A 14413-nucleotide genomic window follows, 5' to 3' on the forward strand; every position below is an offset into this window, starting at 1 on the left:
AGAAGGGTTTTTTCAATTGCTCCCACCACATTATCCGATACTGTCATTTTGCGAACGAACAAATTAGCTTCATCGATTTTACTTTATAATGCTTTGCACCGTCTTCACTCATTATAACAAAGTCATCTTGTGATCTTCGGAAAGAGATTCGCATTGTGACACCACTTATTAGGTGCTTCTCACATGAGAAAAAGTCTACAGCAACTTTACCGTATAGTGTAAGTTGGATGGATCTTCGAACAAGTAGTTCCCGTTGGGCAATAGAAGCGTTTGGAATTGTGTTGGGATCAGATTCGTATTCGTATCCTTGACATTTCAACCATGTACTTTTTGCGTCTGAGCCATGAGAAAATTCAGTTTCAATGAAACATTTGTGCGCGTAGTGTCCATTAGCTGATGAAATTTTGTTACCGTTAGCTGACACTGTACAATCAGCGAATAAAGAGTGTAAGATATTATTTACGAAGAAAGGTGTGTCGCTTGCATTGGCATCTCCAGTAGTATAACGTAAACTGTTTCCATTGCTTTGCACAATACAGCACTTTACCTCAAGATAAATTTTCTGTAAGTCGATGAAATTGTTTCGGTCTCCAACAATTTCAAATTCCAGTGAAGATCCGGTAGGAGAATAAAGGGGGCCAGTTTTCTGCTCGAAAGCTTGGTCAAAAGTAACGAGCAGAGGGGGTTTCTCAAACAAGTCCAATGAACTATGCGTTGCCTCAGATGGGATAACAATGTTAGCGCGCATTTTTGACTTTTGAGAAGAAGTCTAATCGACTTCTTTGCAGCTTGTTTTTTGATGAAATGGCGCGTTTTATTGGAGAAGGTTTGTTTTTGTAAGCTTTGCTTCCACGGGACTTCTTTCGTCTAATGACGCGCCGACCGATGTGAAGTGATCCTCCTAATTGTTTTTTTTACTGTTTTTGCTACTGTACTTTTTAATGCCTGCTTTGCTGTCTTCTTCTTTGTTGCAAATTCAGCTATCTCGGGCGCTCCTTGCACAAGGAGCTCTCTGCCAATTCGCTTTGCTGCAGGCCAAATAAATCGTCCTGCCAAAGGTAAGGCCACGCGTCCAATGCCAGCAGCCAATGCTCCAAAACCGCTTCCTCTTTGTCTGTAATGTCCTGAGAAGTGAGGTATCGAATTGGATGCTTGATCATTATAGTAGGCTTCCATCAGTTAGCTCGTTCTCTGAAATTTAAGACTGACGACAACTTTACCGATTCCAGTGAAAGGTATTAGTTTCCCAGTCTCACTTCTCAGCTCAACTTTGATGCTCTGGATATTGTTTGAAAGTAAACGCTTGTAATCCAAGTTTGTGAAAGTTTTATGGTGAACAGGTGCTACTGTGTTGAGGCTGCCGTTTCTCAAACGTCTCTGCGATTCAATGATTTTGAGAATGGGTACCCGCGAGTCACCCACATGCTGATATTCAATAATGTCGATGTAGACAAAAATAAGCTGTGAGCCACATGTTATATCAACGGGGAAAATACCAAAATGTCTGTTAGGAGAGTTCGGAGCCCCATTTTCCAAGTGTGTCTTGTAACCGATGTGAACAAAACCATTGTGTGCAGGGTCCGGGGTCCCCTTGAAACCAAGAATGCTGGTAATTTCATTGTCTTGAAATGACAATCCTTCATTTTCCCCAAATGTTAACACAAGCTTTTGCGTTATCTTGTCGAACTTACGATCGAACTGTTTTAGTCATGCAATGCGAACAATCTCCGAGACTAGATCTTCCCAGCTGTTGTAAATACCAGTCCGAATTTTTCTGAGTTGTCCTGATCGATTACTCGACTCATTTGGATCGGTCATTGAATTCTTGTAAACAACTATTTCTCCAGAGTTGACGTTATTGATGTTTGATGGAAAAGATAGAGAAGTCAATGCTACTTGCCATTCTCCCTGTAAGTGTATTGGTTGTGATAATTGGTTCCGAAATGCTGCCATAGTATTTTCATTGAAAACGTCCATTGATGCATTTGATAACAAGTCAATTGTAAACTCATTGCTGTTAGAAATCATTGCTCCTCTTCAGTGTTTAACACATTAACTTATACTAATTCCGGTTCGTAAAACTTCCCCAGGATTTTAACGTTGTTTGCGTCAATCAGATTGTAGGTAGGTGGACTTGTTGTAGCCAATCGTAGTACTGTGAAAACTTCGTCTGTATAATTCTGAGTATAACCTTTTCTGAACGTATCGTCTGGTTTCGCTATTCGTACCAGGTCCCCCTCTTCGAATCGTGGTTTATATTTATTGTTGTCCAAAGCAATCGAAATTAAAAATGGTTCATGTTTTTTGAAAACTTTATTTGGGGCTAACTTTGTGACGCGGTTCACACGACTGTTAATGATATTTACGAAATTGGGAAGTTCCTTTATATAATTCCAAGTCCATTTTTCTTCCAAGTATCTGTATATAATGTTTTTAAGTGATCGAATATTTCTTTCCGCAAACGCCGATTTGGTTTCGTTTTCGGTTGTATACAAATGAATCTTTTTGTTTTCACAGAAAGTTTTGAACTCGCCTTTGAATTCAGTGCCTTTGTCCGTCCACACTTTCTCTGGTTGTTTCGTCTTGATCATTTTTTTGAAGGCTTCAACGCAGTCTTTTGCATACATCGTTTTCAGAGGTTGAACACGTAAATAACGTGATAAAACGTCAACTGCAACCAATAGATATTTAACCCCATTATTGTGCTTTGCTATTTTGTCCATATAGGCTACATCCATGGACCAGATCTCGTTTACTCTGTAAGCAACTACCTTCAATCGTGGAGAATTTTTCCGGAATTGACGATATTTGGTGTACGAGTTTTTCGATTGAAGGAATTTCTCAATTTTTTTCTGTGATAGACCGCTTTCCTTTTTGATGTTGGTAACACTTCCAAAGGCTGCTTTTCCTTTTATGTAGACGTTATTTAGTTTTTTGATTTCCACTGAATGGAGTTTTCCAGCTTGTTGGCGTTTTGATTTCTTCCTCTGCGTCTGCGAAGCCTTCCTCATCAAAGCTAGCAGTCTCTGTTTTTTCTGCTCTCTCGACAGAAGGTTTCTGTTCACTGGCTCTTCCATCTGGAAACTGACGTAATTTTTGCTCTTTCTGAACTTTTATGCACTTCTTTGCATAAGTATTACAAGTGAGGTGTGGTGCAAGGTTCAAATATTTCAGCACTTCATAATGGTTATGCGAAAGTTTCGATGATGTTTGTTGTAATGCGTAGAGGAAAGTTGAAGCTGGAATGTTAGTGCTCCTCTCATCGATAAGAATTTCGCCTTCATCGTCCAGAGAAATGTTACGCGATTGGTTTATCTTCTTCAAAATTATTTTTGATTTTTCAAGTTTGTCCTTTTCGAGAAAATTTATGTCATTAATCACATTCTGACTGATTTCATCAAACTCTTTCTGTTTAAACCTATCTGTAATATTTTGCCGTTTTTCTTCCTCATCGGAAACCATGACGTCATCAGTCTGTTGCTCTGTGTTCTGATGAATAACTGCTTCTGGCTGCTCGTGTTTCAATGTTCTCTGCAGAAGCGATAGTTGTTTTGATTTGTTTCGTGCAACTGGGTCCTTCAATATTTGCGAAACCTGAGGTTGTTCAGTTGTAAACATGTTGCGGGGAATAAGCACAAATTCTTCAGTTGGCATTTTTCTTCAGATACTCTAGACAAGGTCTGGCAATTAGTCGAATGAGAGAATGACCTCTCGTTGTTTGGAAAAGCTTACTTCTTTGTAGTGCGCTAAAATGTTTTTCTGAAAGTTGTTGCAGTTGGGATTCGAATTTTTGCAGTTCTTTTTTGTTGATTGAGACAACACCAGAGAGGACGTTCATAACACAATCGCTTAGAAACCAAATGAAATCAATATCTTGGGCTAGGAAAATTCGCTTGCCGCTCGATTTCGGGTTACTGCTGACGCACCAGCGCTTCAGCATAAGCAAGTGTCTCTTTTTCATTCGTGATTGGTGTAATAATGGCTTCCTCCGAAGGAATATAGAAAACTGACGGTTCGGGACCAAAAAGTTGAGAACAAAATCGTAAGCCTTGACTTGTTTTCGGATCAAGGTCAACAATTAAATGTCCATATGGCTGAGCTGTCGCTAATTTGTATGCGTCCTTGAGTAATTGGAGGCAGTTCAACTGTTTTCCGAGATATTCTATTTGTTGAATGTCACGCAATGATTTAAACAGAATGATATGAGTGGTGTTGAGATCAATCGTTCGTGACCACTTGCTCTGTTGGAATAAGTTATGTTTGACATAAATCACGTGGAGTTTTCTGTGTCTTCCCGATGTTGCAATTTTTACGAACTCTTTGTCGTTAAATATTTCCTCGCATGAGTCATCATAAACGAGAAGACAATTCGAAAGTTTCTTTGTTATATCCAATCCAGAATATTTGATGAACTCGATTTGTGGTATTTTACATTGCATAGCTGTAAAAATGTCCTGGAACTCTTTGTAGAAGTAATAAATTTTGGGAAATCTTGGGTAAAACGATGAAATTTGCAGCATGTTGAAAATTAGGTCGGCTTTCCCTGAACCACTCGGGCCTACAACTGCCATGAAGATTCTATCGTTTGTAAGAATAACTTTATTCATAGTTTGGGATTTGGCAAAATATAACCAACTAGACTCGAAAGCAGTGCAATCCAAATTGACTTCTCCTCACAACTTTCTGATATCAAGAATAGCATGGCGAAACAAAGACTGATCATGAGCACTATAATACTCACTTGAACAAAAAATATGATCTCTGATCGAGGGACTGCGGTATTGGAACAGCAGCGCCATGGGGGTCTCTCTCGGTTTCCATCATCAAACACTAAGTTTGTAATACCCCCATCAATTTCATCTTTTACAATTCGGTTTGTCATTTTTCAAATCAATACTAGGCTAGTGTTTTGAAACGTGTAAAACGGTAAAAATCACTAATTTTTCTGAATTGGCTTCCTATTGTAGCTCGAATGTGATTGGCTGGTTTAGTATACTTTACATGTACTCATCGGGCGCAAAGCACTTTGAAGCTAATAAAATTTGAGGGGACATTTTTTCATAGTTTGAAATTCCAAAATGCTTCCATCTGTAGTTGGAAGCCAGTATATATACATGTTTACTGCAAAGACATATTTACTACATATGTACCTACCTCTCTCGCAAATTTGCTACATATGTACCTACAACCAATTTAATATGTAAAGTAAGCGTACATAACGGGTCCAGAATATATACGAATATAACCTCAGAGATTTTATACACCTTTGGCCCAGTGGTACAAGATCGGCTTCCCATGCACTAGATCCGGGTTCGAATCCCACCGGGGCGAAGATCCTTTTCTCAAATGTCCCATCTATCCTTGCATACACGATTATTCCCTATCTTAAAACATGTAATGTCCCCCCCGTATTATGACTATACCACTTCGGGGGGGTCCAGAATATATACGAATATAAGTCAATACGGGGGGGGTCCAGAATATATACGAATATAACCTCAGAGATTTTATACACCTTTGGCCCAGTGGTACAAGATCGGCTTCCCATGCACTAGATCCGGGTTCGAATCCCACCGGGGCGAAGATCCTTTTCTCAAATGTCCCATCTATCCTTGCATACACGATTATTCCCTATCTTAAAACATGTAATGTCCCCCCCGTATTATGACTATACCACTTATATATACTACTGTGGTGTGTGTGTGTGTGTGTGTGTGTGTGTGTCAGAGAGGAAGAAACGGATGTGAGAGAGGGAGAAAGGGAAATTTAAGTTTATTTCTGCAAATTAGAGAGGCATGTTGGATCATTCTGTGCTACGCAGACTTGTGCGAGCCGTTTTGTTGGTTTATATGAATATTATTAGTTTAAGAAATCTTATCTCGTTTTTCAACAACAAAAAAATCAGTTTTTGCATCATTAATTAATTTCAAGTTCAAACTTGTATTTAGTGCATAGGAACTGATATAAACAAGATAAAAGCTTGAGATAATGATCAGTTGTTTTCCAGTAGTTGATAAGTGTCAACAGGTAAAAAAAAATGAAATGCGAATAATAGTAACGATTGATCAAAGATTGATCAGCTTTTGGGGAAGTTCTTCTGCTTCACCTCTGAAAAGATACCAATCTGTCATAATTAACGTAACAAGACAGTTAAAAAGTTGCGTTTTATAAAGTTCCTGGCTCCGAAGATAAACTGGAGGTTTGCAGTAGTAAATGCATCGGTTTTTGAATAAAAGTGCTTGAAGTCATATAATTTTAACTATTTTCAAAATTTTCCATTTCAATCAAATCCTTGTGCAAAATTTGACTTCATTGCGGATTCCGTTTTAATTTTAGAATACAAACACCACTTAGAGGAGCGCGATGTCGAAATCAAAAATCTTCGAAAACAGCTAAATGAGGACACTCGGATGCTCAAATACGAGTATGACCAACTGCTTGAAAACGAGAGACGAAAAGCCCGTTCGGATCTGACTGACTTGAGAAGCTCTCTCGAGAAGGCGAAACGAGAGGAGATTGACAAGGGATCTATTTTGTTTTTGCCATCCCCATCCCAACCCTCTCCAGTTTAGGGGGCATATACCGTTTACACCATTAGGTGCATGTTCTATTCGGTAAAAAAGTACGAAAATTGGGCGTATAATGGGTTAGTTCAGAGGTATAAGTTTTTAATTACTAATTAAGATTTACAAGATCTAACTTGTACTAATAAATATATAAGATCTATCTCACATTATTGAATTGTTCACAAAACAATTATTTTGAGGGTAGCTATATGGCTATAAGTATTTTGAATCACAGAATTAAGATTCAGAATATGATTACAGTTATTCTCAGGTCATACATTTTTTACAATCAAATCAACCGTGTAATATTAAAGATGTTTTATATTTAACAAGCTCGGACATATTGTTTCCCAGTGAGCCGAAAGACCTCGATAGGAAACTTACTAAAACATGAAGCCTGTTATAAAACATCAAGGTTTGTACAAATTTGCAAGATCTTAGCAAGATAACCACGAAAGATGAACCATTTATGTGTTAATGGTTGAATAAGAGTCTAATTGTTTTGAATAAATTTGACTAGAGTGAAGCTTTAAGGAAGCTGAAAGAAGGGTATAAGGGGTTGTAATACACCCAAAAGTTCTAGAGCTTATACCAGTTGGTTGTAATAATAACACACTTTACAACCAAGAGATGTTCAGAGATAGTACTAGTCAAAATTTACAAAATTTAGACCCGTCCGTTAGACCCCGCCCCCACCCAACTATTTGTCTGCACATTCACTGGTTGTAATGTAACCGGCTAAAAATTATGAAAACAAGAGATGCTGGTTCAAAGAAAGTACTGGTCAGGTATCACTGAATTTTTCAACCCCGTTTGACACCCCTCTCCCCCTCCTCCCTCTCACCCTGATACTATTTGTCCACAAAGTATGCGCAACATGCTTAAAGCTATACTCATGATTATCAACAAACAGTTAGAAAAAGTCACAAAGGGCGCAGAGGTGGAAACAGAATAAATCCTTGAAAAGGTCCGAGACGACCTTCGGTTGAAATACGAGAGCGAATTGGCCAAGATGAAACGGACAGCTCCTACCGTGACAGTTGCAGAGATGTACGAGAAGAAAAAAGCCGACTTAGAACGGGAAATCCGAATGGATGTCAAACTCGAGGCCAGGAAAGATGCCGAGAAAGATTACGAGAACCTTAAGGTTAGGTTCATAGTTCTCAAACGTCAAATTCTGGACCCCTTGAGAGCTTGTTGCCTCTTGAAAATAACACTATTTTTGCCGAACTAATCAAGCGTGCTTTCTACCCTAACGTTCAGTACATATTGAGACAATTTTTAGTTTCAAGTCTGGAATCAGAAACATATCACAACGATATTTACAAAGATTTTGAAATTCTCTGAATCAGATTAAAATTCAGAACCAATATTCTCTGATTTCCTCTTATTTAGTGAAAACTCAGAACGAATTTCTGAATTGGCTCTGCTGTTCGAGCTTGCGAAATGAACAGAATCGACAAGAATTACAGGATGGGACTAAAAAATTCCATCTAGTCGTCAAAAACGGCTTCGCTCACCTTTTTTTCTTTTCCTTAAGAACGAAAATGAATATTTTCATCGGAATTGGATTCAGTTTTCAAAATCTTTTTTTTTCAGGACAAACTGATGAATGAGAATGCAGGTTTGCACCAACAGATCAACTCTCTCCAGACGAGACTGAGTCAGGTGAACCAACAGGAGAGACAGAGACACAATGACTGGATGTCACTACTGGACAAACACAACCGAGAGATCAAAAAGATCAAACGCATCGCAGACCAGGACATCAAGTCATTGGTAAGTTAGAGTAGATGAGACCCAAGGCTGAAGTTCCACGCCTATTTGTTCTCTGATTAGACCACACCCGGGTTCACTGCATAATTCAAAAAGTTATAAATTTACAACTTCCTATAATGGAGTCTATGAAAAGTTGTAGTCATAGAACTTTAATTTATGACAATGTTGTAGTTTTACCAATATTTCATGACTTTTTTAAATTATGAAATTGAATTCAATGCTCCATAATAAAGTTTGTGATCATTGTTTGTATTATAAGATGAGAGTAGCTGTAGGTAAGCAAGAGTGTTTTATACAATTTTTGTACTCCTGATTATGTGATAGAATGCAAGATTTTTGGGTAGCTTCTTTTGGTAGTTTTTGGTTTGTTTCTCGGTAGTTTCAGTTTCAAAAACTCGAAACAGGAAACGCATGTTTCAGATAATGCTGTTCAAATAAACGATTAAAATTTTTAAACACAGATTTCACTGAAAAAAATCACAGAAAACCGTTAAAAAAATTTGTTTTTTCGTAATTTCAGATTTTGAAACCTCAAAATAAAATTTTTTTTGGTCAAAAATATTTGTTACTGTTCAACTTTGTCGGGAATATTTTGAAGTGAATTCAATGGTGAAACCTCAATCTTTTTTTGGGAATTGTGTATTATAGTACATCTTTATGTAATTCTTAATGCAGAATGCAATGGGCCTAAATTATAAGTCTTAAAGAGAGAACAAGTTTGCATTTTTTTTCCAAGTCTTAGATTCTGAAACCTGAAACCGGAAAAAATTTTGTCAAACAATACCCAACTCTTAAAAAAATACACATTTCTTGCCAAAAATAACCCAGATCTTGGCAAAAAATTCTTGCCAAGAAAACACAACTTTTGTAAAAAAAATAACCAATTAATGTAAAAAAAACAAATTATTGCCCCAAAATTACCCCCAATTATTGCAAAAAATTTCTCAATTCTTGGCTAAAAATACTCAACTCTTGTCAAAAAATATCTAATTGTCGCCGAAAATTACCCAATGCTTGGCACAAACTACCGATTTCTTATCAAGAACACCCAAATCTTCGCAAGAATACCCATTTTTTTGCAAAAACGTCCAATTCTTGACATGAAACACCCCATTCTTGACACATGTACCTAATTTTTGATGAAAAAAACCTATTCTTTCCATAAAAAACATCCCATTATTACCAAAAATTACACAACTATTGCCAGAAGTTACCGAAAATTTGGCGAAGATGCCCAATTCTCAAAAAAACATCTCATTTTTACCCAACTAAAAAATACCAAACTTTTGCCGAAAAACAATTCCAGCAAGAAATATCCGTTTCTACTCCAGAATTACCCAATTCATAGCAAAAAATAACCCCATTTTTACCAAAATCTACTACATTTTGCAAAAATACCTAATTCATGACAAAACGAACCCATTTTTAGCAAAATTTTCGCTATACTTGCCACACAAAAAGACACAAATCTCGCCAAAAAAACACCCATTTTTACCACAAAGTAGTTAAATCTTGTCAAAAAAAAACCAAACTCTACCCATCAAAAAATACCCAAATTCTAAGAAAACCAACAAAATTGTATCAAAAAATTTTTCTAAACTATATCAAAATTTGGACAACCTGGCCATTATCTGTATTTCACTAAATTCTTCCTAACAATCCAATTATTTAGTAACCTTACAAGCATCAAATTTTGACATCATCTTTTGTAAAGACGAATCTACTCAGGTGATCGATATAGGTTTAATCAGCGCATTATTATTACAATTTTTTTAATTTTGTCCAAAATTAATAATTAAATGTATCAGTTTAATCATACTAACTTAATAATTACGTCCTACTATCTTCACAATTACAACAATTAGGTGATGTCATCTTTGTAGGAGTCCTATTGACCTCTTTGCAACAAAATTTTGACCAGATACGTCATATAATTGTTACCATTACGGGTACCTAGATATTGTATGGGGTCACTGAACTCATGTGAACAAATAGTAATCAATACTACTTACGATATGAATGTTATTACTATATCAAAGCACAAACAGCTCATGAGATTGAAGTGTTATTCATAATAAAGTAATCATTAAGTAAATATTGCGTCATAACGATGTCATTTTTTATTGTAGTGTACAAACAAAAGTCCGACTCCTTCTGTTTTTTTCCTTCTCTTCAACATCACAGCTATAATTAGCTTTTTCATTCTTTTCGTGAGGTAATTTCAATCTCCTTTTGCTACAAACCTAAGTTGTCAGTTACAAACCATTAAATGAAGATTCTTCAACTCCAGGACATCTTCCTATTTCCCGCTCCAGGTAAGTCACTTCTGATATAAAATATGAAAACAGGCAACAAAAAACGAATAAATGGCTACTATGATTGTCGTACGCGTTCTCAAATAGCATATTACTTATTCAGAGAGAACAATTTTGCAGTATCTTTAAATTAAGTTCATTTAGGAGTTCAACCACCATCGCCCAAAAAAGGCTGGAAAAATGAATATCAAATCTGTGAAATTGAACGAAAATATCAAGGCCCACTTCTTCTTTCCCAATTTCAATGATGGTGTAGAACAAACAAAGGAGGGGAAAACGTGCTTCGGCTGGGTAGCTGATCCCCCATTCTCAATTCCGAGACAGCATCTGGTCTTCATTATTGCAATCGAGAATTCGCCTGAAGCCTCTGTTCTATGAGACAGACAACCTCTACAAGAACCACGATGAAGACACAATTTTACACTTGTCATACAACATGGAACTCAGATTAGTCCGTGCGCAATTCTGTGATTATGATTTTTCTTATAGAGCAATGTACGAAAATCAACTTGGATATTTTGAGTAGGACAGGCAACTCATGTTCCTGTGGCGTGTGTCTGACGAGTTTGAGAATTTGCAGGAACACAAACCTGATCGGGATTGTGACGAGTAGGGAAATGTGTCATTGACAGGAAGTATTATCGCAAGTATAGAAGAAGAGAACGCACTTGAACTCAATTTTCGCAACAAAAAAATTGACAGAGCAGTTCCGTTTTCGTGTTGTTCTACAAAACTGGACAAGATACAACGAAAGAAGTACAAGGAGCATCGACTGTTGAAAATATTTCACTCAAGTCTGCCAGAACCATCTTTAGTACAGTAGTCAATGAATATGCAGGTTACCAAGATCATATTTTTTCTAATGAAGCAAGTGAAAAAAAATCTGAAAAAACATCCCTCAAATCTGAGCAACCGGCGTATTGTACACAGAAGACTGTCGGAAGGAGGTCTCCTGCTATTAATAATCCTGAGAGTGTGGGAATTAAAAATCCAGATTGAGATGAAAACCAAAAAAAAATGTGTCCTTCATCGCGCAAATTGAGACGAGCTGCTGAGTTATATAGTAACAAACACCAGCAAGCTTAGAAGTTATTCCTTTGACAAATTATTTCTTTCTTTTTCCCGTATATTTTCAGATGTAAAACTGGTATGTTCTGAGATGACTAATTGACTGATTAATTTCATTTTCCGTTTCTACACTCAGAAAAATATTAATTTCTTCTATTCTTCTGAATTGATACTGGGATACTAATTCTTAAATGAGTTTTAAAGATTGAATTTTCGAAATCAATTTTCATTCAAAGTTCATTTTCATCTGTTTTTTCAAAGAAGCCGGTTTCTTTTTGATTATCCAGCACGCTAAATTTACAACATTGCAAATTAAAAACAACTTTTTCTTCTCTTTCTGCGATGCAAACAAATAATAGTTGATTGGAACGGATACTGATAGTCCTTACATGGCACTTAGTGGCGAAAACTTGACGAAGTCAGTCGACCACAAAAGCAATTATTGTGATACTGGATGATGCAAAGCGATTGCAGTGATAAATTCGAAGCAGACACCAGCAGCAGATTTTCCCAGCAGCATAATGCAGTAAGCATGCCGCCTTTGGTAAGAGATTGCCTGGTCTTTTTAAAAAAGAATTTTTGGTGAAGAATTTTTAGATATTGATACACTACAAATCAATAAGTATAAAATTTACAATGCCATTTTAAAAAGTCGAAAACCATTTGCATTACTTTCTACTATTTTGAAAAATTTTATCGGTTTTAATAAACTGATTTTTTAAATGTCGTTTTTTACATAAAGTTTTTTACACGAAATGTGCAATTTGATGTGGTCTTTCGTTTTTCCATTTGTCAGATTTTGATGTTTTTTAATGAGAAATTTAGAGTTTAAATATTTTTCGAAAAAAAGTGTGGTTTTACCAAAACATCTTTTCGAAATTGTTTTGACATAAGTTTTCTTACATAAGCAAAAATATTGATGAGTTTTTTTCTTTTTTTAGTTTTTCAGCTTAAGAAGTTTTTTAAGTGAAAAATTTGAATTTCATTCTTTAGAAAAAATTTGTTTTACTAAATTAATTTTTTTCCAAAAATGTCATTTTCTACATTATGTCATTTCCATTTTTCCATTTTTCAGTTTTTTCGTGGGTTTTTTTTAATAAATTTTTTATTGAATTGTTATTTTTTCGGAAAAAATTGTCTTACTAAAACATTTTTTTTTTCAAAAATTCCGTTTTTTACATAAGGTTTTCAACAAAAAATGTAATTTTTGTGGTTTTTTTAATTTTCTGTTTTTCCATTTTTCAGTTTATGATAATTTTTATTTGAATTATTCTCTTGTAAAAAAAAGTTGTTTTAATTTTTTAAAACAACTTTTTTAATTTTTAAAACAACATTTTTCCTCAAAAATGCCTTTTTTTACAATAATGTTTCTAACACAAATTTTTGATGTTTTTTTGCAAATTTTGATCTTTTGCATTTTTTAGCGAAATGGAAAACTGTTAAAATCAATTTCTTACGATTATTACAAACATCAATTTTTCATTATAGTTATTATTAACATATTAATAAACTCGTTGATGAATTTTGCGGTAATCTATAACGAATCATGCTTTTGATGAAAGGCTTATTTTTATTATTTTTTTATTTTAATTAATTACATTTTTATTATTATTAAATTCTTATTAGAAATTCCTATTTATGCATCGTCTCATGACAAACATACTTCAGAGTAACACCATACCGTTGTCTCGTGGTGACAATTACTGATTTCAAGTATCCCTAGCGTTCTCTGCGCGCCCAACGATCTTTTTTTCCGAACAACATCCAAAGATACAAGCTAGTGATGCTTGAAGTCAGTAATTGTCACCACGCGACAACGGTATCCCCGGGTATACTCTGAAGTATGTTTGTCATGAGACGATGCGTAAATAGGATTTTCTCATGGAGAAAATGATTTTAATAAAAATGTAACTGTTTAAAATGAAAAAATAAAAGGAATTAATATGTCATCAAAAGTTTGATTTGTTATAGATTTCCGCAAATTTTATCAATAAGTGTACTAAATTGTAATAAATAACTGTAAAAAAATTAATTTTTGTAATAGTTGTAATAAATTGAATTTAACAATTTTCGATTTTGTTAAAAAAAAATTGCAAAACATCAAAATTTACATTTTTTGTAAGAAAAATTATGTAAAACACGGCATTTTTGAGATTATTTTTTTTTATAAAACATTATTTTTCAAAAAACAATAATTCAATTAAAAATTAAAAATGAAAAACAACAAAATTTGCTTTTTGTTGAAAACCTTATATAAAAACGGAATTTTTGAAAAAATATTCAAGATAAAAAACTTTTTTTCAAAAAAAATCAATTAGGTTAAAGTTGTACTTAAAAAACTTCAAAAACTGAAACATGGAAAAACTGAAAAAATAAAAACAACAAAAATTGCATGTTTTGTTAAAAATGATATGGAAAAAAACCATTTTTGAAAGTAAAATTGTTTTAGTAAATCAAGATTTAAATGTTTTGTTGAAAACATTATGTAAAAAATGACATTTCGCAAAAAAAACTAGGTAAGGAAAAAACGTTTTAATTAAAAAAAAACTTGATTGGAATAAGATTTTATATAAAAAATATAAAAAATTGTGTAGTACATGGGTACCATCGTGTATGTCATCTCGAGCAGTGAATCGATACTCCTCTTAATGCAGTACATAATATATATCTTACGTTGTTACCTAT

General features: G+C 34.8%; 2 protein-coding genes across 3 annotated transcripts in view; both read left to right on the forward strand.

Annotated features, from left to right (window-relative positions):
- Nucleotides 1-6605, forward strand: part of LOC142349623 (uncharacterized) — a 39489-nt gene extending 32884 nt beyond the window's left edge. Inside the window, exon 2 of the mRNA XM_075401314.1 lies at nt 6337-6605. Coding sequence (XP_075257429.1) covers nt 6337-6572 — 236 coding nt within the window. The 3' untranslated portion in view covers nt 6573-6605. The remainder of the gene's footprint in view (nt 1-6336) is intronic.
- A 907-nt stretch (nt 6606-7512) lies between these two features.
- The window catches only part of LOC142349565 (uncharacterized), a 511473-nt gene continuing 504572 nt past the window's right edge, over nt 7513-14413 (forward strand). For both annotated transcript variants that reach the window (XM_075401206.1, XM_075401207.1), the window contains exons 1-2: nt 7513-7713; nt 8166-8345. In XM_075401206.1, the coding sequence (XP_075257321.1) occupies nt 7579-7713; nt 8166-8345 (315 nt within the window). In that variant the 5' untranslated portion in view covers nt 7513-7578. The remainder of the gene's footprint in view (nt 7714-8165; nt 8346-14413) is intronic.

Source organism: Convolutriloba macropyga, chromosome 11 (genome assembly GCF_964194025.1).
Source record: "Convolutriloba macropyga chromosome 11, txConMacr16.3, whole genome shotgun sequence".
NCBI lineage: Eukaryota > Metazoa > Xenacoelomorpha > Acoela > Convolutidae > Convolutriloba > Convolutriloba macropyga.